This window comes from Oncorhynchus masou, chromosome 12 (genome assembly GCF_036934945.1).
Source record: "Oncorhynchus masou masou isolate Uvic2021 chromosome 12, UVic_Omas_1.1, whole genome shotgun sequence".
Lineage (NCBI taxonomy): Eukaryota > Metazoa > Chordata > Actinopteri > Salmoniformes > Salmonidae > Oncorhynchus > Oncorhynchus masou.
This window is the reverse complement of record NC_088223.1, coordinates 59,799,938-59,827,000: the sequence shown is the minus strand read 5'-3', so window position 1 is coordinate 59,827,000 and position 27,063 is coordinate 59,799,938. Positions and strand designations below refer to the sequence as shown.

Here is a 27,063-nt window from a genome sequence, read left to right as displayed (position 1 = left end):
ATTATAAGTGAACTAATCTGTCTGTAAACAATTGTTGGACAAATGACTTGTGTCATGCACAAAGTAGATGTCCTAACTGACTTGCCAAAACTATAGTTTGTTCACAAGACATTTGTGGAGTGGTTGAAAAACAAGTTTTAATGACTCCAACCTAAGTGTATGTAAACTTCCGACTTCAACTGTATCTTCCACAACTGGTATGTTTTTATTTTATTGGTGGAACATTTGGCTCTAATTGCATCCATGTGTAGTCTTTTAAGCATTTGGAACAATTATAGTAATGTTCAAGATACATTTCTTCCTGTCCTGTGGCTGGGTTTCTATGCATGGCTTGGCTAGATTATGATTAAACATTGCTCAAGTATTGGCAGTACATGATATGTTTTGGGGATCAATATGCCATGATTTCTCCACCATGCTTCCAATAATGTATTTAATGTGAATAGGCTCTGAGAAGGTTTTAAACAGGTGTTCACATGTATGTCATTACTGGATGGATCTATTCTGGGCCTGGGCTCATAAAAGCGCTATGCCAAGCTAGAATTGAAATTGTTCTCAGAGCCTTGACCCAGTGGTGATGATAATGATGGCCAAGCCCGTTGAGGCACACTGAGCAATATTATAATTGTTGCTAATTTATTCTAATTCATGACAAATGTGTCTAAGACTGTTATTATTATTACTGTGCACATTTTAAGCATAACGCCCCTCGTTAATGCCACAAACACAAAGCCTGAGAAGATGAAGCCTCAAGTTCTCATGATTGTATCCAGGTTAGAGCTACTATGCATGCGCCACATGTTGAGGGACATCAATAGTCCTTCCTTCAGGGGCTTCTTAAGCCTGGGATCTGTGGAGAAGCAGAGTGAAGATCCCATTTATAAGCAAATCCCTTATCCTGAACTAAACTTCTGACCCGAGAAGTAACTATGCACAGGAAAACTATTCTCACCTTAGACTTCAACAAAACTTTGTAAAAGCAGCGAGAATGTATCCTAACACTCAGTTAGAGTATTTGAAATGCCTATAGGTTATTGATCAGATAGTTAGGAAGCAACTATTTGAATTTCTCTGTCACTCACCCTCCTACACAGGTGCCAAGCATATAGAGGCTGCTGAAATAACAGTGTGAACCTAGAGCTCAGAAACTTCAGAGTGGTGGTGTTATCTGGCAGAAATAATTAGATTGAGTGAATGGTGGGTTATATACTTGTCTAGTCTGTGACTGTAGTCATACGATTGTTGGTTAGGGCACAGATTGTTTGTGATAATTATTTCACTTGGATTGACTTAGTTAGGGCAGGAGATGATTCATGTCATTAGGCTACAATTCAAAGTCGTGGATAAGACCTGTTCAGTTTCTCAGTGGAGGGCGTCAACAGTCAAACATCTGCCAGAAGCTGAAAGGAAAGGAAAGCCTCCCTGGTATATAAAGTTGTAGTTTTATTGTTAGTTAAGAAATAATATTTAGATACGTTGCCTAACCCGTCAGTATCTGTAGCAGTTCACTTCGGATTGTATCCAAATGACTCACAGTTTAGGTGCTTGTTGTTGATTGTGGGTACACTACTGTACCGTATGCATACACAAATTATTGCGCCAATTAAAGCAGAGTTCTGTACATCAGAGAGAGGTCTTCATTTTATTCAACATGATTTAGGACAAGAACATAACATTATTAGATTTTGATGAGTAAGAGATACAATGGCCTTTCATTTATCCCATGCTTCTCTAACAGATGAGGCCCATCTGGTCAAATGTATTTTTAATGGGATTGTATTTTGGCAGTACCTATTAGAAGACCACGCTGTTCTAGCCTGTTAGTCTCTTACTCTATTCCTGTTGTATTGCACAAAATGATTGCAAAACTGGAATTGTTGTTTACATGGAAACATTCTCCACTTCCATAGTAACCTGAAATGAGATTAGATAATGGCAGATGTTTAAGATCAGAATGTGGAACGTAAACAACTAATAATCCAGACCTTAATTTTCACTTTTCAGATAAGAATGCTGTTTTGCCACAGAACCATACGATAACGTCTCTCACATTTAAGGAATTCTAAGCTCTCTTATATCATAATTAAAATAAAAAGTAGGCTTTTTACTATAGCTTACAGTGTGACATATCTTATTACAGTCTCCCCTGTCAAGAGTATGCTCTCCCTTGGTACGTCGTACTTTGTTATGTTTAAACTTGAATTATTCTCATGTTTTCCCTTCTACTACCACAGGTGATTCTTGAACCTGAATTACTTTAAAGTTCAAATCCGCATTAGGGAAAACAGGACCTCTGTTGACCTCCAGCGTAATTTTTTTAATGAAACGGAGAGGAGCCTCCAGCAGTGTGGTAAAATACGTTCTATACTGAAGAGTATTATGGCTAAGCAGAAAATAAATAAATGCTGATGCACTTAGATTATATATTGTTTTGTATGGATAATACTTAAAAATATCAACATTTCAAGAATCAAGTCGAAATTGTGAGAATAAAATTGCAGTAATATTTCAAGATTTGGTTTATTGCATGCTTCCTTGGCTCCCTGTTGCTGTGTGCCACCATTGAGTTAGATGACCTGGTGAAACTATATTTTAGAATTGGCTTTAGTAACAAGGAAATCCTTGCCCTTTTAACGCAAAATTACCATATTATTACAAGTATTAGGATCTTGAAGATGTTGGCTGCATATTTGGTCTGTTCAGAAGGAGGAACCACACGGATTTGGATGAGGTATTGGCCAAAGTGAAATCAACAGAATTGAACCTCAGACCTTCTCCTTTGCCTAGTCAAGTTTTAACCCTGCACTAGTCAAGTGTCACCCCTCGGACTCAACCCTTACCCCTCCCTTCAGGGCCAGCTCTAGCCTTTTCGGGGCCCTAAGTGAGATTTGGTTTGAACCCAAAATGTATTGTTTTAAATTTAATTTCCTGCAATTCTACACATTTTGCCATGGGGTGGAGAGAAATTGTTGAAGTTTTAAAGCTAGTGGCCGCTTATGTCGTTTATGCCTGGAGCTGGCCCTACCTCCCCTAGTCAAGTATCAATTCTGCACCCTCCTCCTCAACCCTCACCCCTGCATTTGTCAGGTATCACCCCTCTGCGTCATCTCTCTCATCTGTGCATCAGTCTGTTCTCACCCTTGCATTACACCACATTCTTTCTTTCTTTTTAAGTTATACTGAACAAAAATATAAATGCAACATGTAATGTGTTGGTCCCATGTTTCATGAGCTGAAAAAAAGATCCAGAGATGTTCCATACGGACAAAAAGCTTATTTCTCTAAAATGTTGTGCATAACTTTGTTTACATCCATGTTAGTGAGCATTTCTCCTTTGCCAAGATAATTCATCCACCTGACAGGTGTGGCATATAAAGAAGATGATTAAACAGCATGATCATTACACAGGTGCACCGTGTGCAGGGGACAATACAAGGCCACTCTGAAATGTGCAGTTTTGTCATACAACGCAATGCCACAGATGTCTCAAGTTTTGAAAGAGTGTGCAATTGGCATGCTGACTGCAGGAATGTCCACCAGAGCTGTTGCCAGATAATTGAATGTTCATTTCTCTACCATAACCCTCCTACAACGTCGTTTTAGAGAATTTGGCAGTATGTCCAACCGGCCTCACAACCTCAGACCACGTGTAACCACGCCAGCCCAGAACCTCCACGTCCAGCTTCTTCAACTACGGGATTGTCTGAGACCAGCCACCCAGACAGCTGATGAAACTAAGGAGTACTTCTGTCTGCAATAAAGCCCCTTTGTGGGAAAACATTTTTTTCTGATTGGCTGGGGCTGGCTCCCAAGTGGGTGGGCCTATGCACTCCCAGGCCCACCCATGACTGCCCAGTCATGTGAAATCTATATATAAGGGCCTACTGAATTTATTTTCAATTGACTGACTGCCTTATAAGGGAAAGGGGGTATCTCGTCAGTTGTACAACTAAATGCATTCAACTGAAGTGTGTCTTCCGCATTTAACCCAACCCCTCTGAATCATAGAGGTGCAGGGGGCTGCCTTAATTGAAATTTTTATGAACTGTAACTCAGTAAAATCATTGACATTGTTACATATTGTATTTATATTTTTGTTCAGTGTACAATGAGCATGTCTATTGGCCAAAATACATATCATGTCAAGCAATTACAAATCAAATCAAATGTTATTGGTCACATAAACATATTTAGCAGATTTTATGGCATGTGTAGTGACAATATCTTAGGAAAATTATATATTTAGGTATAAAAACTTCCCTTTCTAGCTAGCTATGTTATTTTATTTACAGGCTAGCTAGCACGTAAATTAGATGGGGTAGGTCTAGTTACAAAGCAGGATCAATGAGTTATATACCAATTCATTTGCTTTCATTTAGGAAATATGTTTGAAATGGTCATGGATACCTTTAAATTATTAAACCAACCCATGTTGTTATTTAGCGATATTAAGCTATGGTGGTGTACCACAATTCTAAGATTGTAATAGGTTGGCCCAGATCCAGAAAGTGGAGTTGTTGTTGTGTTTGCATGCAGCCACTCAAGAACATTTACTGGCTTCTTGGTAAGCAACTCCAATGTAGATTTGGCCTTGTGTTGTAGGTTATTGGCCTGCAGAAAGGTGAATTCCTCTCCCAGTGTCTATTATAAAGCAGACTGAAGCAGGTTTTTCTCTAGGATTTTGTGTGCGCTTAGCTCCATCTGGTTTCTTTTTATCCTGAAAAAACTCCCCAGTATTTGCCGATGTCAAGCATACCCATACCATGATGCAGCCACCACCATGCTTGAAAATAAGGAGGCTGTCACGCCCTGGTCTAAGTATTTTGTGTTTTTCTTCATGTATTGGGTCAGGCCAGGGTGTGGCATGGAGTTTTTGTATTGTGGTGTATTTTGTCTTGGGGTTTTGGTGTGTATGTATTTGGGATTGTAGCTAGTGGGGTTATCTAGCAAAGTCTATGGCTGTCTGGAGTGGTTCTCAATCAGAGGCAGGTGCTTATCGTTGTCTCTGATTGGGAACCATATTTAGGCAGCCATATTCTTTGAGTTTGTCGTGGGTGATTGTCCTTAGTGTCTTGATGTCCTTGTGCTGTGTTAGTTTACACCAGTTTAGGCTGTTTCGGTTTTCGTTTATTTGTTTTGTAGTGTTTTGTATTGATTCGTGTTACGTTTGTTTAATTAAACATGGATCACAATAGACACGCTGCAGTTTGGTCCGACTCTCCTTCACCATATGAAAACCGTGACAGAGTCAGTTACTCAGTGATGTGTTGGATTTGCCCCAAACATTTAAGTCATCATTGTGGAGTCAATACAATGTTGTTGATCCATCCTCAGTTTTCTCCCATCACTGCATTTGAACTCTAACTATTTTACAGGTAATATCCCTGAGCAGTTTCATTCCTGTCCTGCAGCTCAGTTCAGAAGGACAACTGTATCTTTGATGCATCTGGGTGGTTTATAACATAATCCAAAGCATACTTTTTAGAGATATTTAATGTCTGATCACTGCCCTTCTTTATGAGGCTTTCGAAAAGCTCGCTGGTCTTTACAGTTCAATTTGTGCTTGAAATGCAATACTTGACTGAGGGACCTTACAGATGTTGTACATTTGAGTCTGAAGTTTTTTTTGAGTCGGAAGTCATTAAAACTCATTTTTCAACCACTCCACAAATTTCTTGTAAACAAACTATAGTTTTGGCAAGTCGGTTATGACATCTACTTTGTGCTTGACACAAGTCATTTTTCCAACAATTGTTTACAGACAGATTATTTCACTTATAATTCACTGTATCACAATACCAGTGGGTCAGAAGTTTACATACACTAAGTTGACTGTGCCTTTAAACAGCTTGGAAAATTCCAGAAAATTATGTCATGGCTTTAGAAACTTCTGATAGGCTAATTGACATCATTTGAGTCAATTGGAGGTGTACCTATTCATGTATTTCAAGGCCTACCTTCAAACTCAGTGCCTCTTTGCTTGACATCATGGGAAAATCAAAAGAAATCAGCCAAGACCTAAGAAAAAAAATTGTAGACCTCCACAAGTCTGGTTCATCCTTGGGAGCAATTTCCAAACGCCTGAAGGTACCACGTTCATCTGTACAAACAATAGTGCGCAAGTATGAACACCATTGGACCACGCAGCCGTCATACCGCTCAGAAAGGAGACGCATTCTGTCTCCTAGAGATGAAGGTACTTTGGTGGTGCGAAAAGTGCAAATCAATCCCAGAACAGCAGCAAATGACCTTGTGAAGATGCTGGAGGAAACGGGTACAAAATTATCTATATCCACAGTAAAACGGGTCCTATATTGACATACCCTGATAGGCCTCTCAGCAAGGAAGAAGGCACTGCTCAAAAACCGCCATGCAAAAAGCCAGACTAAGGTTTTCAATTGCACATGGGGACAAAGATCGTACTTTCTGGAGAAATGTCCTCTGGTCTGATGGCCATAATGACCATTGTTATGTTTTGAGAAAAAAGCCAAAGAACACCATCCCAACCGTGAAGCACAGGGGTGGCAGCATCATTTTGTGGGGGTGTTTTGCTGCAGGAGGGCCTGGTGCACGTCATGAGGAAGGAAAATTACGTGGATATATTGAAGCAACATCTCAAGACATCAGTCAGGAAGTTAAAGCTTGGTCGCAAATTGGTCTTCCAAATGGACAATGACCCCAAGCATACTTCCAAAGTTGTGACAAAATTGCTTAAGGACACAAAACAAAGTCAAGGTATTGGAGTGGCCATCGCAAAGCCCTGACCTCAATCCTATAGAAAATATGTGGCCAGAACTGAAAAAGAGTGTGAGCAAGGAGGCCTACAAACCTGACTCAGTTGCACCACCTCTGTCAGGAGGAATGGGCCAATATCCACACAACTTATTGTGGGACGCTTGTGGAAGGCTACCCTAAATGTTTGACCCAAGTTAAACAATTTAAAGGCAGTGTTACCAAATACTAATTGAGTGTATGTCAACTTCTGACCCACTGGGAATGTGATGAAAGAAATAAAAGCTGAAATAAATAATACTCTCAACTATTCTTCTGACATTTCACATTCTTAAAATAAACTGGCTATCCTAACTGACCTAAGACAGAGAATTTTTACTCTGAATAAATGTCAGGAATTGTGAAAAACTAAGTTTAAATGTATTTGGCTAAGGTGTATGTAAACTTCCGACTTCAACTGTATATTGCTAATTTCCCTCACAATCTGAACTGTCATTTATGTACAGTTGTATCATGGATTTGGAAATTGTTAACAGCTACATCAGATATTACACTATTCTTGTACCATTACTCATCCATGTTCCATTTCTTGACCATATGTAGCACGTAAACTGAAGAAGATTGGACAGCTGAAGAGCCCGGAGGAGGATCTGCCTAACCAAGGCCCCACTGATGCCATCCAGTGTGTCTCTCCCCAGTCTGGCCTGACCTTCCATTCCCAGCTGGTGTTCCTCAACATCTTGGAGTCCATCGAGCCAGAGGTGGTTAATGCGGGACATGACCATTGCCAGCCGGACTCAGCTGCAGTGCTGCTCACCAGCCTCAACGAACTTGGGGAGCGCCAACTGGTCAAAGTGGTCAAGTGGGCCAAAGGCATGCCAGGTACAGTACTGGAATAGAAGAATCATACATGTGGTCCTTGAAGATGTCATAATTTAATTCATAACAAGTTTGCAATGGCATTGCAGCAATTTGCAGGTAGTGAAGGCATTAAGAATTCATCAGAGACATGTTTTGATAATAATCCATTTCCATGTGGTTTTTCATTTTCTTCTCAGGTTTTCGGAATCTGCATGTGGATGACCAGATGACAGTAATCCAGCATTCATGGATGGGGGTGATGGTGTTCGGCTTGGGATGGAGGTCCTACAAAAATGTCAATGCCAGAATGCTCTACTTCGCCCCAGACCTTGTTTTCAATGAGTATGTGCAGCTATGTGATACTGAATTCAATTATTTCTGTGATATTATCTTATTACCCCCAGGGCCACAACTCAGTGTTGTCCCATTATGTTGGTGAAGATTTCCTCCAGTGGCTTCTGTCTGTCATAAGTACGGCAGATGCCAATTTTGTTCCCTCTATGTCTGTCTTGCTCCTTGTCCCTGTCGCTCTCATTTTCTCTCGCTCTTTCTCTCTCTCTACTTGCCTCTCGCTCTCTCTGTCTCTCTCTCTCACCGATATGTCTAGAATTCCATGTGCACACGGGCTTACAAGCCTGGCTTTCAGTAACATTTATATTTAATTTCTTTATTTGGTGTTCTTTAGTCACATGATAAGTCCTGAGGAAGATTACATTTTTTCAGCATTACATCACCTATGGTGCAGGTTTCAAGAGAAGTAGTGATATTTAGTTCAAATCTGAATATTACGGAGTACGTAAGTATCACAAGTGACTAAGGTAGTTCAATGGTATTTAAAGTGTCATTACTAGGGTTGCATAATTCTGGGAACTTTGAATAAATTCTCTAGTTTTCCCAAAATCAAGGATGTAGGATTCCCAGAATTAGGAGGGAATAAGCAGGAAATCGGGAACCCTCCTCCAACCAGGATTTCTGGAAAACCAGGGCATTTATTGAAAGTTCCCGGGATTTTGTCACAATAGCCATTACTGAGGTGCAGTGCAGAACATTGTGGAGATATTATTACCCTGCCATGAGGTAAATTAAATATTTTATTATTGCTAATATACTGTAAATGTTACAACTAAAGCACCCTTATTATCATTAGCTAGGTTTCCATCCTATTGGTAACAGATTTTCATTCAAAAATTCTAAAATCCGCATAAAATCAATATGCGCATTTTCCCACCAGAGATGTGTTTCCATCAGATTAACTTGTTGCAGATAAAAGTCTGTGCGTGATGACGTAGTGCACATAAAAATAGGTTTTGCGGTTAAATCCCATGTACCAAATAAAAAATACCAACACATTTTCAACTCTATTCATGGTTTTCTCACAAATATGTTTGTATTATATATCGTGTGCCCATAATGGTATTGGCACGTGCACTCTAATCAATATCTTACATCAGATTATTATGGACAAAAGAGTGAGATTATTTTTATTTGTCAAATGGCAGCCAAGCGTTGATGGTCATGACTACCAAGTTTACTTTGATATGATATTATTATATCAATATTTGCGCTTAAAAGCATTTCCACCGACATGTATCGCATAATTAATTTTACCGACACAAAAAGATCCCACCTTGTCTAGTGTATTGAGTTTTGTTGACATTTGGAAAGTTTACCAAAGAATGTTCTGTTTCCATCAGGCCTGTCATGACATTTTTTATCCAATAGGTACTTTACTCACAATAAAAAGTTGGATAGAAAACTGGTTAGTGATCCATGTAGCATATATTATATATTAAGTATATTAGCGTCTATTCCTGTGAACTATGTCTGTAAATTATTTATACATTAGATGTACAATGTCATCATAGAAAATCATGTAATCAGGTCACATTTTCAGTTTGTTTGAAAATAATCCTGGGCAGCATTCAGTACCAATCACTGTGATCCTGTATTATCAGACCACACTCAACCCAGCAGGCAAAACTAGTTGAAATGACATCATTACAAACAGATTTCATCCAGCTTTGCCCGCTGGGCAGTAGGTCAAAGGTGACAAATGAGCATATAACTATGGTCATAAAGAGGGAGGATTACAATTGTAATCATTGCAACAGTTTCACATAAAGGTCTCACTCTCTTACTCTCTCATCTATTTGCTCCCTCTATCTATATCTCTCACAACAACACATTCACAGATTATCCCTCTCTTAATATATTCCCGATAAACTCCCCAACCCGGTCTGATTTTTCATTGGCTCATTCTCTTTATACTGTATCTCACCCTGACCTTCACTGCCCCACTCCCTCCTCTCTTCCAATAATGGTGCCAGATGGGATGGTTTTACGGGCTCCTAACTAACTGTTAACTATTTTTTTTATTTTTTTCCCCCGCATGGTTAATAATTCATTTTGTACATAATGTTGCTGCGACCGTCTCTTATGACCGAAAAGAGCTTCTGGACATCAGAACAGTGATTACTCACCTCGATCTGGACGCAGATTTTTCTTTATTCAGTCCGAACGCAAAGGATATACTGCTTTGTCGTGCCTTGTAAGAATTTGCAGACGAGTAGTTAAACCACCTCTACCCTACGTATTATTTGCCAACGTGCAATCATTGGAAAACAAACTGGATTATCTACGATTAAGGCTATCCTATCAACGGGACATTAAAAACTGTAATATCTTATGTTTCACCGAGACGCGGCGGAACGATGACACGGTTAATATAGAGCTGGCTGGCTGCTCCTTGCATCGTCAGGACAGAGCAGCTACGTCTGGTAAGACGAGTGGTGAGGGTGTGTGTCTATTTATCAATAACTGCTGGTGCGTGATGTCTAGTATTAAAGAAGTCTCGAGATATTGCTCGCCTGAGGTAGAATACTTCATGATAAGCTGTAGACCACACTATCTACCAAGAGAGTTCTTATCTATGTTATTCGTAGCCGTCTATTTACCACCACAAACCGATGCTGGCACTAAGACCACATTCAATGAGCTGTATTAAGATCATAAGCAAACCAGAAAATGCTCATCCAGAAACAGCGCTCCTAGTGGCCAGGGACTTTAATGCAGGCAAACTTAAATATGTTTTACATCATTTCTGCCAGCATCTCACATGTGCAACCAGAAGAAGAAAAAAACTCTAGACCACCTTTTCTCCACACATGGAGATGCATACAAAGCTCTCCCCGCCCTCCATTTGGCAAATCTGACCATAAGTCTATTCTACTGATTCCTGCTTACAAGCTAAAACTAAAGCAGGAAGTACCAGTGACTCGCTCAATACGGAAGTGGTTAGAAGTGGTTAGATGACACGGAAGTGGTTAGATGACACGGATGCTACGCTACAGGACTATAGCTGCCGTTTCAAGGAGCGGGACACTAATCCAGATGCTTATATGGCATCCCGCAATGCCCTCAGACGAACCATCAAACAGGCAAAGCATCAACACAGGACTAATATTTAATCCTACTACACTGGCTCTGATGCTCATCGGATGTGGCAGGGCTTAAAAAACAATTACAGACTACAAAGGGAAACCCAGCTGCGAGCTGCCCAGTGACGCAAGCCTACCAGACGAGCTAAATGCCTTTTATGCTAGCTTCGAGGCAAGCAACACTGAAGCATGCATGAGAGCACCAGCTGTTCCGGACGACTGTGATCATGCTCTCCGTAGCCGATGTGAGAAAGACCTTTAAACAGGTCAACATTTACAAAGCAGCGAGGCTAGACGGATTACCAGGATGTGGACTCAAAGCAGGCGCAGACCAACTGGCAAGTGTCTTCACTGACATTTTCAACCTCTCCCTGACCGAGTCTATAATACCTACATGTTTCAAACAGACCAACATAGTCCCTGTGACCAAGAAAGCGAAGGTAACCTGCTTAAATGATTACCGCCCCGTAGCACTGACGTTGGTAGCCATGAAGTGCTTTGAAAGGCTGGTCATGGCTCACACAACACCATCATGCCCTTTCCCACCTGGACAAAAGGACCACCTATGTGAGAATGCTGTTCATTGACTACAGCTCAGCGTTCAACACCATAGTGCCCACAAAGCTCATCACTACGCTAAGGACCCTGAGACTAAACACCTCCCACTGCAATTGGATCCTGGACTTCTTGACGAGCCGCCCCCAGGTGGTAAGGGTAGGCAACAACACATTTGCCACGTTGATCCTCAACACTGGGGCCCCTCAGGGGTGCATGCTTAGTCTCTTCCTGTACTCCCTGTTCACCTATGACTGCGTGGCCAAGCATGACTCCAACACAATCATTAAGTTTGCTGACGACACAACAGTGTTAGGCCTGATCACCGACAACGATGAGACAGCCTATAGGGAGGAGGTCAGAGACCTGGCAGTGTGGTGCCAGGACAACAACCTCTCCCTCAATGTGAGCAAGACAAAGGATCGGATCATGGACTATAGGAAAAGGAGGACCACACACACACCCATTAACATCAAAGGGACTGAAATGGAGCGGGTCGAGAGTTTCAAGTTCCTTAGTGTCTACATCACCAACAAACTATCATGGTCCAAACACACCAAAACAGTTGTGAACAGGGAACGACAACACCTTTCCCCCCTCAGGAGACTGAAAAGATTTGGCTTGGCTCCCCAGATCCTCAAAAGGTTCTACAGCTGCACCATCGAGAGCATCCTGACCGGTTGCAACAACGCCTGGAATGGCAACTGCTCGGCATCTGACCATAAGGCGCTACAGAGGGTAGTGCATATGGTCCAGTACATCACTTGGGCCAAGCTTCCTGACATCCAGGACCTATATACTAGGCGGTGTCAGAGGAAGGTCCAACAAATTGTCAAAGACTCCAGTCACCCAAGTCATAGACTGTTCTCTCTGCTACCGCATGGTAAGCAGTAACAGAGTGCCAAGTCTAGGACCAAAAGACTCCTTAACAGCTTCTACCCCCAAGCCATTAAACTGCTGAACAAGTAATCAAATGGCCAGCCAGACTATTTACATTGACCCCCCCGTTTATTGTCTTTGCATAGTCACTTTACAAATTACCTCGACTAACCTGTACACCCGCATATACCGGTACCCTCTGTTTATAGCCTCGTTATGTCATTTTCTTGTGTTACTGTCAGATTATTATTATTATTTTTTAACTTTTGTTTATTTATTAAATATTTTCATAACTATTTCTTGAACTGCATTGTTGGTTAAGGGCTTGTAAGTAAGCATTTCACGGTACACCTGTTGTATTCGGCACATGTGACATATACAATTTGATTTGATATGATTCTCTCTCGTCCCCAGCCATCGGATGCACATCTCCAGCATGTTCGAGCACTGTATACGGATGAGACACCTCTCCCAGCAGTTTGTCCTGCTGCAAGTCACTCAGGAAGAGTTCCTCTGCATGAAGGCCCTGCTCCTCTTCAGCATCAGTGAGTATTGCTGCCCAGCCCAATGTTGGCAGGTCCATTAGAATAATGTCGAGAGCCTCACATGGTGTATTTCCTTTTTTCATTCAATTGATTTGCAAGCGATGTCCTAGTCTAAGCCATTTTCATAATACTGTCGAAATGATCCAGTACAATCAGAGAAAGCTTTGATTTATAAAACCAAACAGTGTATTATCAATAGTTGAGCAACAGAAATGCAATATTGTGGACAAAACAACAATAACGTTGCTTGTCTCCTTCGCAGTTCCAGTCGATGGTCTTAAGAGTCAGAAGTACTTTGATGAATTGCGGCTGACCTACATCAATGAACTTGATCGTGTCATTAACTATGGAAGGAAGTCCAACTGCTCTCAGAGGTTCTATCAGCTCACCCGCCTCATGGATTCCCTCCAACCGGTGAGAGACAATGTGCATCCTCAATAACTTTATTTGATATATTCTGTTATCTTAGAATGTATCAAGCTAAGAGCCTTAATGACAATCTTAAATTGCAGTACCAAGATTTAATGACATATTTTATCTAAGTGATAAAAGTCTAAATTTGTCATGTTTAACTAAACAAAAACTGAGAATGTGACAGAATTGTAATGGAGTGGGTAACAGGTGTGCTATCTCACCTTATTCGCTGAGTGCTCTGCCATATACGACAATGACTTCAAATGAAATCCCAAGTTCAAGAACATTGGGAAACGACGGCATTCCTCTTTTTTGAGACGTCACCTCATTTCACGTTTTCGGCAGTTATGTCTTCATCAGAGCATCAAGAGATGTGCCCAAGCCATCGTTGTTTAAGCAAGTGCTAGGTGCTAATTACAAATGCCGTACCTGTGTGAGGGCAGTGCATAGTGTTATTCAAAACATTAGTCAACAAACAATTGTTACAATATATATAGAAATACATATACAAATATACAGCACAAATACACAGATCAGCACAATAAACTCAACAAATAGCATTTAGGTATTCATGATGATGTAGGACATTTGAGATATTTTCTTGCAATTAATTACTTCCTAGTGCACAATAATAGATGCTTTGGGGTATAAAAAATGAACGTCTGGATAGAAAGATTGCGACTGAATGTAGGAGAATATACATGAGCATACAAATGACAGCTTGGCCATATAATCTACAAGAATAATCTGAATGAGAACTCATTGTTTAGACAAGGGTTTCCCAAACTTGTTCAATCACAATCTTTCTATCCAGATGTTTATTTTCCATACCCCAATGCATCTATTTTTGTAAGCTTTATTGTGCATTAGGAAGTAACTAATTGCGCCAACATATCTCAAATTTCCTACGTCATCATGAATACCTAAATGCTGTTTGTCAAGTTTATTGTGCTGATCTGTGTATTTGTATATGTATTTGTATATATAGTAACAATTGCTTGAATACCACTACGTACCACCCTCAAACAGGCAATTGTAATTATCAGTTATGCATTTGCATAAAAACGATGGCTTTGGCACGTCTCTTGATGCTCTGATGAAGGCGCAACTGCTGAAATACATTAGCCTGCCAGGACAAAATTATAAAGGTGAAATGAGGTGACGTCTTAAACATTTTGGAGTGGCGCCGTTTCCAAATGTTAATTTGAAGTGACAGAATTGTAACTGTGTATTGTCTCTGTCCATCTCTCCAACAACCAGATCGTGAGGAAACTCCAGCAGTTTACATTTGATCTGTTTATCCAGGCCCAGTCTCTGCCCACCAAGGTCAGCTTTCCAGAGATGATTGCCGAGATAATCTCAGTGCATGTGCCAAAGATCCTGGCAGGCTTGGCCAAACCAATCCTTTTCCACAAGTAGCAAGTAGCAGGATTTGCCATCATCCTGAGAATATCTGATCCGATCCAAGCTGACTCTATAACCCTACAGAGCCAAGGCTCTTGGCTCTGTAGGTTTTCCCTGCCATTGTTTTCTCTCTCTCAGCTCCTTTTCTTTTTTATCGAATAGCTCAACGTACCATTTTTAAATCATTACATCATTACGGTAGTTTGCTGCTTATCAGACATAATTGAGATCATTTTCTCAAATAGGCAGCAAGGTTTTAGCATTTATCTCAAGAGTTGCAAGGTGTCACCTTGTTGACGGCCCTATCTGTCCTGTATTTCAAGAACAAATATCACACAAGAACGGTGGGGTTACATCAAATGTAAGAAACAGAAGAATACCATTCATTGACTGAATGAAAATAAAACTAATACAACTAAATAATAAAACTAACAAATGCAGAAGTTGTTAAACATATCTATGCATATCTTTACTTTAGGAACTTTCATGAGATTGTGCTATGTTCATTTAAAAAACAACTACCAAAGGGAATGTGGAATTAGTCGTTTACAGCATACTCACATACATACACAATAGTCTATCTGTATTTACTAGCTAAATTGCATATATATATATATATATATATATATATATATGTTATATATATACAATGCATACATCACTACTGTACGGTACTTACAACTTTCTTGCTAGTTATTTAGTCAGTGAACAAACAATATATTCTAATGGTACCGTCATAATTTCATCTGATTATGGGAAATGTTGTAATAATTCACCCAAAAGTGACTTACTAATTATAGACACACATAGTGAGACAATTGCAAATAATAACTTTTCAGATTTATTTAGTGGCAGTGGATCTTTAAAAGTAGACTATAAAGATATAGTATGAAACCTGCTTACAACTTGGCTGCACATTTAGTCTCTTCATGTAGTTTCAGGTGGCCAAATTATTTGGTCAAACGGAGCATACCCATAATCTCTCAATGCTGAAAATGCTCTTATAAGGTTTAACATGGCCTGAATATTTGCATTATTTAGTTAAACATCAGGATGTATGGAGGTTCATGCTCCATGTGTTTGTAGATGTTAGAATGCTTCAATCTTTATTGAAAACAATGCATGCCAGGTGTACATTTTGCAAGTTCAGTGCAGCTATGATAGTTATTGTGTTCAGAGTAATCTCCAATCTGCCATTCTACCTGTAAAAGCAGGTTGACATTTCATTAGTTTAGATTGAGTCAAGTCAAATATTATCGCTTTTTTCACATTATTTCTTATTAAGACATCCGCTTTTCTTGAAGATTCATTCTGGTTTTGCAGTTAAGTGCCAAACAGGGACATTTTATTCTCTGCACTAGCAAAACATTCTGACATAACACCATTATTATACCAAAACAAGTCTTTTTATACAATAATCTGTACTTTTGCTTGTTTCAGAAAGTAGTGAAAAACAACAAAAAACAATCAAGAAAAGCTCTGTTATAAGATCCATGACATGCAAACAATGTTTAAACTAGGCGAGTGTGGTCTTTTTGTTCAGATACCTCAACAAAAATGGCAACAGGTGCTAAACTATGGGTTTCAATGATAGCACGGGATAGTCCCTGACTTTGCTTTTATATGCCAAATGTATCTTAAATTACTACATCAAATCAAACCGTTTCATATTTTAGACTAGGTGAAATGCATTATCATATTTAGAATGTCATTTAAATGCCTTTTAAAATGCTGAAATCTTCATGCAAATATCTGGAAAACAGCAAACTCCAGAAAGATCACATGTTCATGGCATCGACATCTGAACAAATGGTGGTTCAACATTGGCTGAACCAGTAATGTTAAATGGAGTTTGCTGGGAAGCATCTTGACTCTCTAAATACTGTAGGCTGTGGAAAGAATGGGTTGTCAGAATACACTTTACGTTTGACAGCCACAAGCACTATGCAATTACTTGCAGGTGTTTACCCATTTATAACAACACCATAGCTGCTTAATTAGAATATATGACTCCAGACTGAAACCTAGGCCAAGTTGAAAGTGCTTTATAGAAGAAAAGTGACTGTTAATATTTGTCCCTAAATAGACCACATCAAACCTACAACAGGTAGCACTTACTGTAATCAATTAGTGTTACAATACACATGCTTCTCAGATTTTAAGCAGTGATTGATTGCACCTATCTTTGCCTGACACCATAAAAATATCCAGGGATGAATCAAAAGATAATTTGACAGCAGTAGTTTTTGTTGTTGTTTTATCACCATAAATGGCAATAACATGCATCCTTCACAACAATTGCACTCATTCTCAGACACATGCATGTGACGCATGCAAAAATGGAAGCATTAGTACTTCAGTCTACCTTGGGCATGCAGAAAACCAGTCAATTATAGTGCTGTTATATATTTCTTCAATAGCTTGTGCATAAAAATCAAAATCAACTGTATACATTGTGACTTAAATCCTTTAACGCATATTACCATTAGTCAATTGAGACCATAATCAAATGCATTTGTACAAATGTAAGTTCAAGTTGTTGTTGTTCTTGTGTTGTGAGGAACTGTACTTGTTGACCACCATAATTCTTATAAATGTACTGCAATAATATGGATCTCAATTCAATGAAACCACATTGCAATATTCAAGCAGCAGCACAAATCTAAACATACCTTTTCCGTTATAAACAAAATGGCAAAATGGTTTTGGTAGAAACAGCAGGTAGTGCTTTCAATTTTCAGACACGTGTGCATGACAGCAGTTGTGTATACAAGGATACTGCATCAATATTGCTATGGCAGATTTAATTGAATTCGGGCCTAGGTTACAATTGCCCATCTGAAAACATCTGATCTTTTCTCGTCGTAGAGACATTGGCTATGCCTACATAAAAGCAATAAAGCAATTAATTTGAATATTGATAAGAAAATGTTTTAATACATCAGATGACAATTTGTAAAAGCCATGGGCACATACTTGACATTGGTATTGTCGTATTCCTTTGTTAATCATCTTGATAATAAAATGTACTCGTTACAGGGTTTTCCTCAAAAGAACATCCCAAATCAGACACCTTAAATCAGAAAAAAATATTTCTATGAGTAGTAATTCAATATTAAAGCCATAGATTTGCCTTAAAAAGCATAGAGATTTTGTACCATATATTATTTTAGATTAAGTGTAAATTATTCAATTGTCTGTAAAGTAAAATGACCAGCAGTTGTGTCTACCATAATGAGGCCACATTACTTAGCTTGAATTCTGAGGTAAATGACGAGGTAAATTAGTTGGTAAAATCGTTTCTGATTTAAGGAAATTATCACGAAGATTAAGCTATTTCTCTTTATACACACAGTAGTCATGCTATGACTGCTTTGTTTATCATATAAAACATTTTTCACATGCTTTTTAGATTGACTTGGAGAACAGGATTGCACTGCCAAGCAATAAACAATTTGCCATAATAAACTTTACTTTAAATGTACCATGGTAGACCAACATTGAATCATAATGACAAAATCTATTTAAAAAAAATCCAGTTCCTAGAATTGATGTTTTCATACTGTTGTTATTAGTGGTAATGCTTGGTATGTAAATGTTATATATGAGTAAATTACATCACAAGTATATTAAAATGTCAAAATGGACACAGCTGTATGTATTTATAAACCATATTAGCCTGAATTTGTGTAAATGGTACAATGACTTTGTGTACATGTAACTGATTTTAAAAAAATATTGGGAAATCAATTGTTAATGCTTTTTAACTACCTTCTGTAGTATTGACGATGTACTCTATGTTTTGTGAGATTTTTTTTAAAACTGCAAACTTGCATAACTTTTTAAAGATATTTGAGGCAATCCTGACCATCAAAATCGTGTTACCTAATATTTGAAAGTTTGTAGTAAGTGACTACTAGTGAATGTGTCATTATTTAAGAATGCCCCCCCCCCCCATAATCTGTAAATTGATTGTTCACTTTCAGCTATTGATATGAATTGTGTCAGATAAGTCTTAGTGTAAATCGGGTTTAGTTTGTTTGTGTTCCTTTGCATATTATTAAAAACAATCAAAAATGTATTGTGTGTGTGAACTTTATTTACATACTGAAGTTATTTTATGTTAACTTTCCTAATATTTTTCTAAAATCTCTGAAGCCAAAAGCAAATCTTGTGTGCACCAGCTAGTGATCTACTCAATTTATTTTGGGTGATGAAAATATGAGCTAATGGAAACAGCTGATTCAGACCATCCCCACTACAGAACCACTATGAAAATTCTGGTTAAAATCCCGCCTCCACTTCAAGCACTAACTTGATTCGTCAAAATAATTAGTGATGCTGCTCTTCACCAGAAGATTTTTGTTCCCCTATCTCAGATTAAGCAAATATCGCCAACAGATGTCAACATTTATGTTTATGTTCTGTCATGAGAAATTAGCTATTGACCAGCACCCGCCTGCATAATTTTTTTTTTTTACCCGACCTCACCAATAAACACTTCATGTGCAGGCAGTAATTAGCCTAAACATTTCTCAGAAAGACATTTTGGTCATTCTTGCATTTTTTATTTAAATGCATTTGGGAACATCTTCCCATACTAAATCAACTAATATGGCAGCTTAATGATTTCAAATGTTTAACCATTATGATAACATTGTGCTACTAGTAAGAGGAGTAACATCAATGATGGTAACACCAATTATACATTTTTGGTAATTGAGGACTTTTGTAAATTGAGTAACACCTTTATCTAGGTTTCCATCCAATTGGTAAAAGATTTTCATGTGAAAATTCTAAAATACTCATTAAGAAAATATGCACATTTTTCCACCAAATGGACTTGTTGCAGACATTCGCTGCCCGCACCTGCCCGCACGTCCAGCATCACTACTCTGGACGGTTCTGACTTAGAATATGTGGACAACTACAAATACCTAGGTGTCTGGTTAGACTGTAAACTCTCCTTCCAGACTCACATTAAACACATCTCACATCTCCAATGCAAAATTAAATCTAGAATCGGCTTCCTATTTCGCAACAAAGTATCCTTCACTCATGCTGCCAAACATACCCTCGTAAAACTGACATTCCTACCGATCCTCGACTTCGGCGATGTCATTTACAAAATAGCCTCCAACACTCTACTCAACAAATTGGATGCAGTGTATCACTGTGCCTTCCATTTTGTCACCAAAGCCCCATATAATACCAACCACTGCGACCTGTATGCTCTTATTGGCTGGCGCTCGCTTCATACTCATCGCCAAACCCACTGGCTCCAGGTCATCTACAAGTCTCTACTAGGTAAAGCCCCGCCTTATCTCAGCTCACTGGTCACCATAGCAGCACCCACCCTTAGCACGCGCTCCAGCAGGTACGCACTCCCACTGGTCAACCCAAAGCCAATTCTTCCTTTGGCCACCTCTCTTTCCAGTTCTCTGTTGCCAATGACTGGAACGAACTGCAAAAATCTCTATAGCTGGAGACTCTTCCCTCCCTCAGTAGCTTTAAGCACTAGCTGTCAGAGCAGCTCACAGATCACTGCACCTGTACATACAGTGGGGCAAAAAAGTATTTAGTCAGCCACCAATTGTGCAAGTTCTCCCACTTAAAAAGATGAGAGAGGCCTGTAATTGTCATTATAGGTACAATTCATCTATGACGGACAAAATGAGAAAAAAAGATCCAGAAAATCACATTGTAGGATTGTTAATGAATTTATTTGCAAATTATGGTGGAAAATAAGTATTTGCTCAATAACAAAAGTTTATCGCAATACTTTGTTATATACCCTTTGTTGGCAATGACAGTGGTCAAACATTTTCTGTAAGTCTTCACAAGGTTTTCACACACTGTTGCTGGTATTTTGGCCCATTCCTCCATGCAAATCTCCTCTAGAGCAGTGATGTTTTGGGGCTGTTGCTGGGCAGCACGGACTTTCAACTCCCTCCAAAGATGTTCTATGGGGTTGAGATCTGGAGACTGGCGAGGCCACTCCAGGACCTTGAAATGCTTCTTACGAAGCCACTCCTTCGTTGCCCGGTCGGTGTGTTTGGGATCATTGTCATGCTGAAAAACCCAGCCACGTTTCATCTTCAATGCCCTTGCTGATGGAAGGAGGTTTTCACTCAAAATCTCATGATACATGGTCCCATTCATTCTTTCCTTTACACGGAACAGTCGTCATGGTCCCTTTGCAGAAAAACAGCCCCAAAGCATGATGTTTCCACCCCCATGCTTCACAGTAGGTATTGTGTTCTTTGGATGCAACTCAGCATTCTTTGTCCTCCAAACACGACGAGTTGAGTTTTTACCAAAAAGTTATATTTTGGTTTCATCTGACCATATGACATTCTCCCAATCTTCTTCTGGATCATCCAAATGCTCTCTAGCAAACTTCAAACGGGCCTGAACATGTACTGGCTTAAGCAAGGGTACATGTCTAGCACTGCATGATTTGAGTCCCTGGCGGCGTAGTGTGTTACTGATGGTAGGCTTTGTTACTTTGGTCCCAGCTCTCTGCAGGTCATTCACTAGGTCCCCCGTGTGGTTCTGGGATTTTTGCTCACCGTTCTTGTGATCATTCTGACCCCACGGGGTGAGATCTTGCGTAGAGCCCCAGATCGAGGGAAATTATCCGTGGTCTTGTATGTCTTCCATTTCCTAATAATTGCTCCCACAGTTGATTTCTTCAAACCAAGCTGCTTAACTATTGCAGATTCAGTCTTCCTGGTGCAGGTCTACAATTTTGTTTCTGGTGTCCTTTGACAGCTCTTTGGTCTTGGCCATAGTGGAGTTTGGAGTGTGACTGTTTGAGGTTGTGGACATGTATCTTTTATACTGATAACAAGTTCAAACAGGTGCCATTAATACAGGTAACGAGTGCAGGACAGAGGAGCCTCTTAAAGAAGAAGTTACAGGTCTGTGAGAGCCAGAAATCTTGCTTGTTTGTAGGTGACCAAATACTTCTTTTCCACCATAATTTGCAAATAAATTCATTAAAAATCCTACAATGTGATTTTCTGGATTTTTTTTCTCATTTTGTCTGTCATAGTTGAAGTGTCCCTATGATGAAAATTACAGGCCTCATCTTTTTAAGTGGGAGAACTTGCACAATTGGTGGCTGACTAAATACTTTTTTGCCCCACTGTAGCTCATCTGTAAATAGCCCATCCAATCTACCCCATCCCCATTTGATTTGATTTATTGATTTATCTTGCCCCTTTGCACCCCAGTATCTCTACTTGCATATTCATCTTCTGCACACCCTACCATTCCAGTGTTTAATTGCTATATTGTCATTACTTAGCCACCATGGCCAATTTATTGCCTTACCTCTCTTATCCTACCTCATTTGCACATGCTGTATATAGATTTTTCTGCTGTATTATTGATTGTATGTTTGTTTATTCAATGTGTAACTCCGTGTTGTTTTATGTGTCGAACTGCTTTGCTTTATCTTGGCCAGGTCGCAGTTGCAAATGAGAACTTGTTCTCAACTAGCCTACCTGGTTAAATAAACAAATAAAAATCAAACACAACGTGCCATTGGAACACAGGAGTGAGGGTTGCTGATAATGGGCCTCTGGACACCTATGTAGATATTCCATAAAAAATCTGCCGTTTCCAGCTACAATAGTAATTTACAACATTACCAATGTCTACGCTGTATTTCTGATCAATTTGATGTTATTTCAATGGACAAGAAAATGTGGTTTTCTTTCAAAAACAAGGACATTTCTAAGTGATCGCAAACTTTTGAACCGTAGTGTGTGTGTGTATATATATATATAGCATTTGTTTTTTATTTAACTATACAATATATGAAATACTTTTGTTTACTTTCCAGCATTCAAAATAATAGATATCTCTTAACCCCAAAAAACATGTAGTAGTAGCTAATAATATTTTAACCGCCAATAATGCAATAGCTGCACATAATATAATAACTTTAGCATTTATAATGTAATAAATGGTGCCAATGTAATGCATTGCCAATAATGTAATAAATATGCTGAACGTAATAATGTTTTTGTGCATTGATCATTACATTATGAAGTGTGTGGGGGGGGGGGGGGATCATCAATTGTGTCATAACTTTAACCAATATTGTAATAACAACCAGTTAAACATGTAAAACGAAATGGACTATTTATTTTCATTTATATCAAGTGTAATGCTTCAGTAATAGCTGACTATACACCAAACCATATTCCTGAATCCTAGCTCTGAAGCTTACTTTCGCAGTAATATCAAGACTTTCAATTAACACAATTTACTCCCCAATACACACCCAACAGCCCCTAACCCCCCCTCTCCCATATAATCAAATGCAAAAACTCCTAAGATGCTGTTTACTGTTAAAACAATGTTGAAACAATCCAAGACACTTTCAACAATTGTTTTTATGAAAAACATTTTATTTAATTAAACATTGTTCAACACTTAACAATCACAGTTTTATTCAACAAATGTGGCACTATTTTAACTTGTGCTCAAATCTTTAATGAACCAACATATTAATCTTATAAAACACTTAACCAAACTTTTCTCGACAATTATAACAATTAACTAAAAGGTTATCCATGGGGATTTGGAAAAACAAAAAATAACAAAAAGGTTAGCCATCTGGGGATACTCCTCTCTGACGGTCATTGGGGTGGTGTTGGTAGTGTTGGTGGGGACACTTAAGGCGGTGTGGGTGGGGCTACGCGCTGGCTCACCACAGCCTGCAGCAAGCGCTGCCGAATAACTATTTTTCTACTGTATGGAGACAGTAGCCTGGTCAATCCTGGGATAAGGAGGAGTGAGAATTTGGAATATCACTGCAAGGTGTGTCTTTTTTTCTTGACGACACTGGATGTTTGCAATGTCAAACAAGTCTGCTTTGGCAATGGATGCAAATACAAAGTGTTCCTCAAGTGTCAAGTGTGAGATAATGCATTCCATTAAAGAAAGAGTGTGATTTTAGGTTGTTATTACATTATTTGTTTACGTCATTACACTATAGATTTTTAAAATCTACTTTACCATGTAATAATCAACATTATTACATTATTACATCATTACATCAACGTTAAAATGTTATTACATTATGCGTTCAGCATATTTAGCACATTATTTATGACAATAACAGCATTTATAACATTATACATGCAAATGTTATTACATTTTTAGCAGCTATTACATTATTGTCAGTTACATTATCAGTTGCTACACGTCACTACAACTCTACTCACTACAACTCTACCCCTGTCCAGGGGTATCGTCGGATGGGGCCTCAGTGTCTCCCGACCCTCCTGTCTCAGCCTCCAGTATTTATGCTGCAGTAGTTTATATGTCGGAGGGCTAAGGCCAGTCTGTTATATCTGGAGTATTTCTCCTGTCTTATACGGTGTCCTGCGTGAATTTAAGTATGCTCTCTCTAGTTCTCTCTCTCTTTCCTTCTTTCTTTATTTCTCTCTCTTGGAGGACCTGAGACCTTTGTCCATGCCTCAGGACTACCTGGCCTGATGGCTCCTTGCTATCCCCAGTCCACCTGGCCGTGCTGCTGCTCCAGTTCCAACTGTTCTGCCTGCGGCTATGTTTTCAACTCTCTAGAGACAGCAGGAGCGGTAAGAGATACTCTGAATGATCGGCTATGAAAAGCCATCTGACATTTACTCCTGAGGTGCTGACCTGTTGCACCCTCGACAACCACTGTGATTATTATTATTTGACCCTGCTGGTCATCTATGAACATTTGAACATCTTGGCCATGTTCTGTTATAATCTCCACCTGGCACAGCCAGAAGAGGACTGGCCACCCCTCATAGCCTGGTTCCTCTCTAGGTTTCTTCCTAGGTTCTATCCCTTCTTGGGAATTTTTCCTAGCCACCGTGCTTCAATAACTGCATTGCTTGCTGTTTGGGGTTTTAGGCTGCGTTTCTGTACAGCACTTTGAGATATCAGCTGATGTAAGAAGGGGTTTATAAATAAATGTGATTTGATTACTACTGGGACAAGCCAATTTGATTCTCCTATGTCCTTGAAACAATGCACAAAGTTTTGCAATATAAACCACTTGCATTATGTTTTATCGTTGATAAACAGTTCAATATAAACAAAAACATGTATGATGTGTAACTATTTGTAATTTTAAAGTGTGTTTCATGGTTGCAAAGCTAAGGGACACAAATGCCACCACAATTCAAGAATGACCCATATCAAATTCAATACAAATTCAATTGTATTTGTCACAAGCACTGAATACAACAATGCTTACTTACAAGCCCTTAACCAACAATGCAGTTAAAGAAATAGAGTTAAGAAAATATGTACTAAATAAACTAAAGTAAAAAATGCTAATCAAATAATGAGGCTATATACAGGCGGTACCGGTACCGAGTCATTGTGCGGGGGAACAGGTTACTCGAGGTAATTTGTCCCCTGAGGGCAATTACTAAATAAGGGTATCTTCTAATTGGCAAAAACATAATAGAATCCAATCTATCTTCTTAATTCTTTCTTGATAAGACCAAATAGCATTTAACAGGTTATTATGAGTATGCTTTATAGGCCCAGTGCAGTCAAACACGTGATTTTCCTGTGTTTAATATATATTTCCACACTATAAAGGTTGGAATATGTCAGGGAAAAATTGCATACTTACCTGATTTGTTTGATATTAATAGTAAACGGTTATATATTTAACTAATAGTAAGACTGGCGTGCTAATGCTGAGTTTTTATGGTGTCCACTCTAACTTCCTGCAGTTAGACTGGGCTTCTGGTTAAGGAAATGGGTTTTGCTAGGGATAGCTTGAGCTTACAATGACTTGGTGATAAAAACCTAAAAGCTGTCAATCTATAGACAAGGTGTGGTGTGTGTGACCCAAGATAGAGATAACCAGAGGAAGAGTTTAGATCAATGTCTCATTGTCTCATCTTCCTAGCATCTGGGAGACTAAATTTCCACTACAAATAATACTGTGAAATTGTGAAAATTGTGATAAAGCCCTTTTAGTTTAAGAGCTGTTTGAAAAGACCGCCTAAAAATTCAGCCTCTTTAGGTGGGATGGAGTTTTGGGCTGCCTGGTGACATCAGAAGGTGGTAAATCAGTTAACAGACCAATAAGAACGAGAGTCCCAAACCTATCTGCCAATAACAGCTAGTTTACAGTTTTTCCTTCCCCACTCAGACCACTCCCAGACGGTCCTAGCAAAGTTTTTTCTTGAGAAATGTACCTTCTCTAAGAATATATTTTTGTTTCTTTTTCACCTTTTTAATTGAAAACAAACACAGTAAGGTTCATTTTATTTAACTAGGCAAGTCAGTTAAGAACAAATTATTATTTACAATGACGGCCTACCCCGGCCAAACCCAAACCTGGGTCAATTGTGCGCCTCCCCATGGGACTTCCAATCACAGCCGGTTGTGATACACCCTGGAATCGAACCAGAGTCTGTAGTGACACCTCTAGCACTGAGATGCAGAGCCTTAGACAGCTGCACCACTCAGGAGACCATAATTGTTACCCAGAAATTATTTCATATTGAGATAAATACAGTTGCAATGGACCTTCAAAAACAGAAGCTGGCTCCCCTGGATTCCTAAGGAACTGATTCCCCGGCATTCTGAAACCTCTGAGAGGAATCTTGGTTGATACAATCCTTCCCTTTAAATAATTACTTTTCACCAATTATCAGTATTGATAACCGACTCAAGCTGTTTTTTGTTTTTTCCCAAGTTGAGAACTCCAGAAGGCCAGGTATATTTTGGAATGTGTGTGACTTTTAACCATATGATTTATTGAAAATATGTTGTGGGAAGGACCTGGTTTATGGCAGGATGATATTTGAGACTGATGATATTCCTGTGTTCAGTGAAATATCTAAGATAATGGCCTTATGCAGGCTGCAGTACCAAGCTGTACTGCTACATGTATCATTGCCACTTGTTCATCTAAATCTCCCTTTTCTCAAATTCTGACTTAATAAATCAATTTTTATAAACTTTCTTAATAAAAAGGTCATTTGGGAGCAGCAATGCGTGTGTCGTTTTCTATACAGTATTATCTTGCCCTGGATCTGAGTTATAGTTGTTTTTTGTGTTATAGGGATTTGGATATGACCACACTAGTCCCTTTTGCTCCACTTATTAACCATTCTGATTCCACTTTTTATTGTTATTGAGACAGAGTGGAAAGTTTAAAAAAATGTTACTTTATTTTTCAATGTTTTCCTTAACCATGC

At 39.0% G+C, this 27,063-nt stretch overlaps 1 protein-coding gene across 3 annotated transcripts in view; it reads left to right on the top strand.

Annotated features, from left to right (window-relative positions):
- LOC135550520 (androgen receptor-like) overlaps window positions 1–18,906 on the top strand; it is a 46,459-nt gene extending 27,553 nt beyond the window's left edge. For 2 of the 3 annotated variants that reach the window (XM_064981428.1, XM_064981426.1), the window contains exons 4-8: window positions 7,336–7,614; window positions 7,791–7,935; window positions 12,879–13,009; window positions 13,272–13,423; window positions 14,684–18,906. In XM_064981428.1, the coding sequence (XP_064837500.1) occupies window positions 7,336–7,614; window positions 7,791–7,935; window positions 12,879–13,009; window positions 13,272–13,423; window positions 14,684–14,842 (866 nt within the window). In that variant the 3' untranslated portion in view covers window positions 14,843–18,906. The remainder of the gene's footprint in view (window positions 1–7,335; window positions 7,615–7,790; window positions 7,936–12,878; window positions 13,010–13,271; window positions 13,424–14,683) is intronic. The other variant, XM_064981427.1, reaches the window with a different exon arrangement.
- Window positions 18,907–27,063: the final 8,157 nt, after the last annotated feature.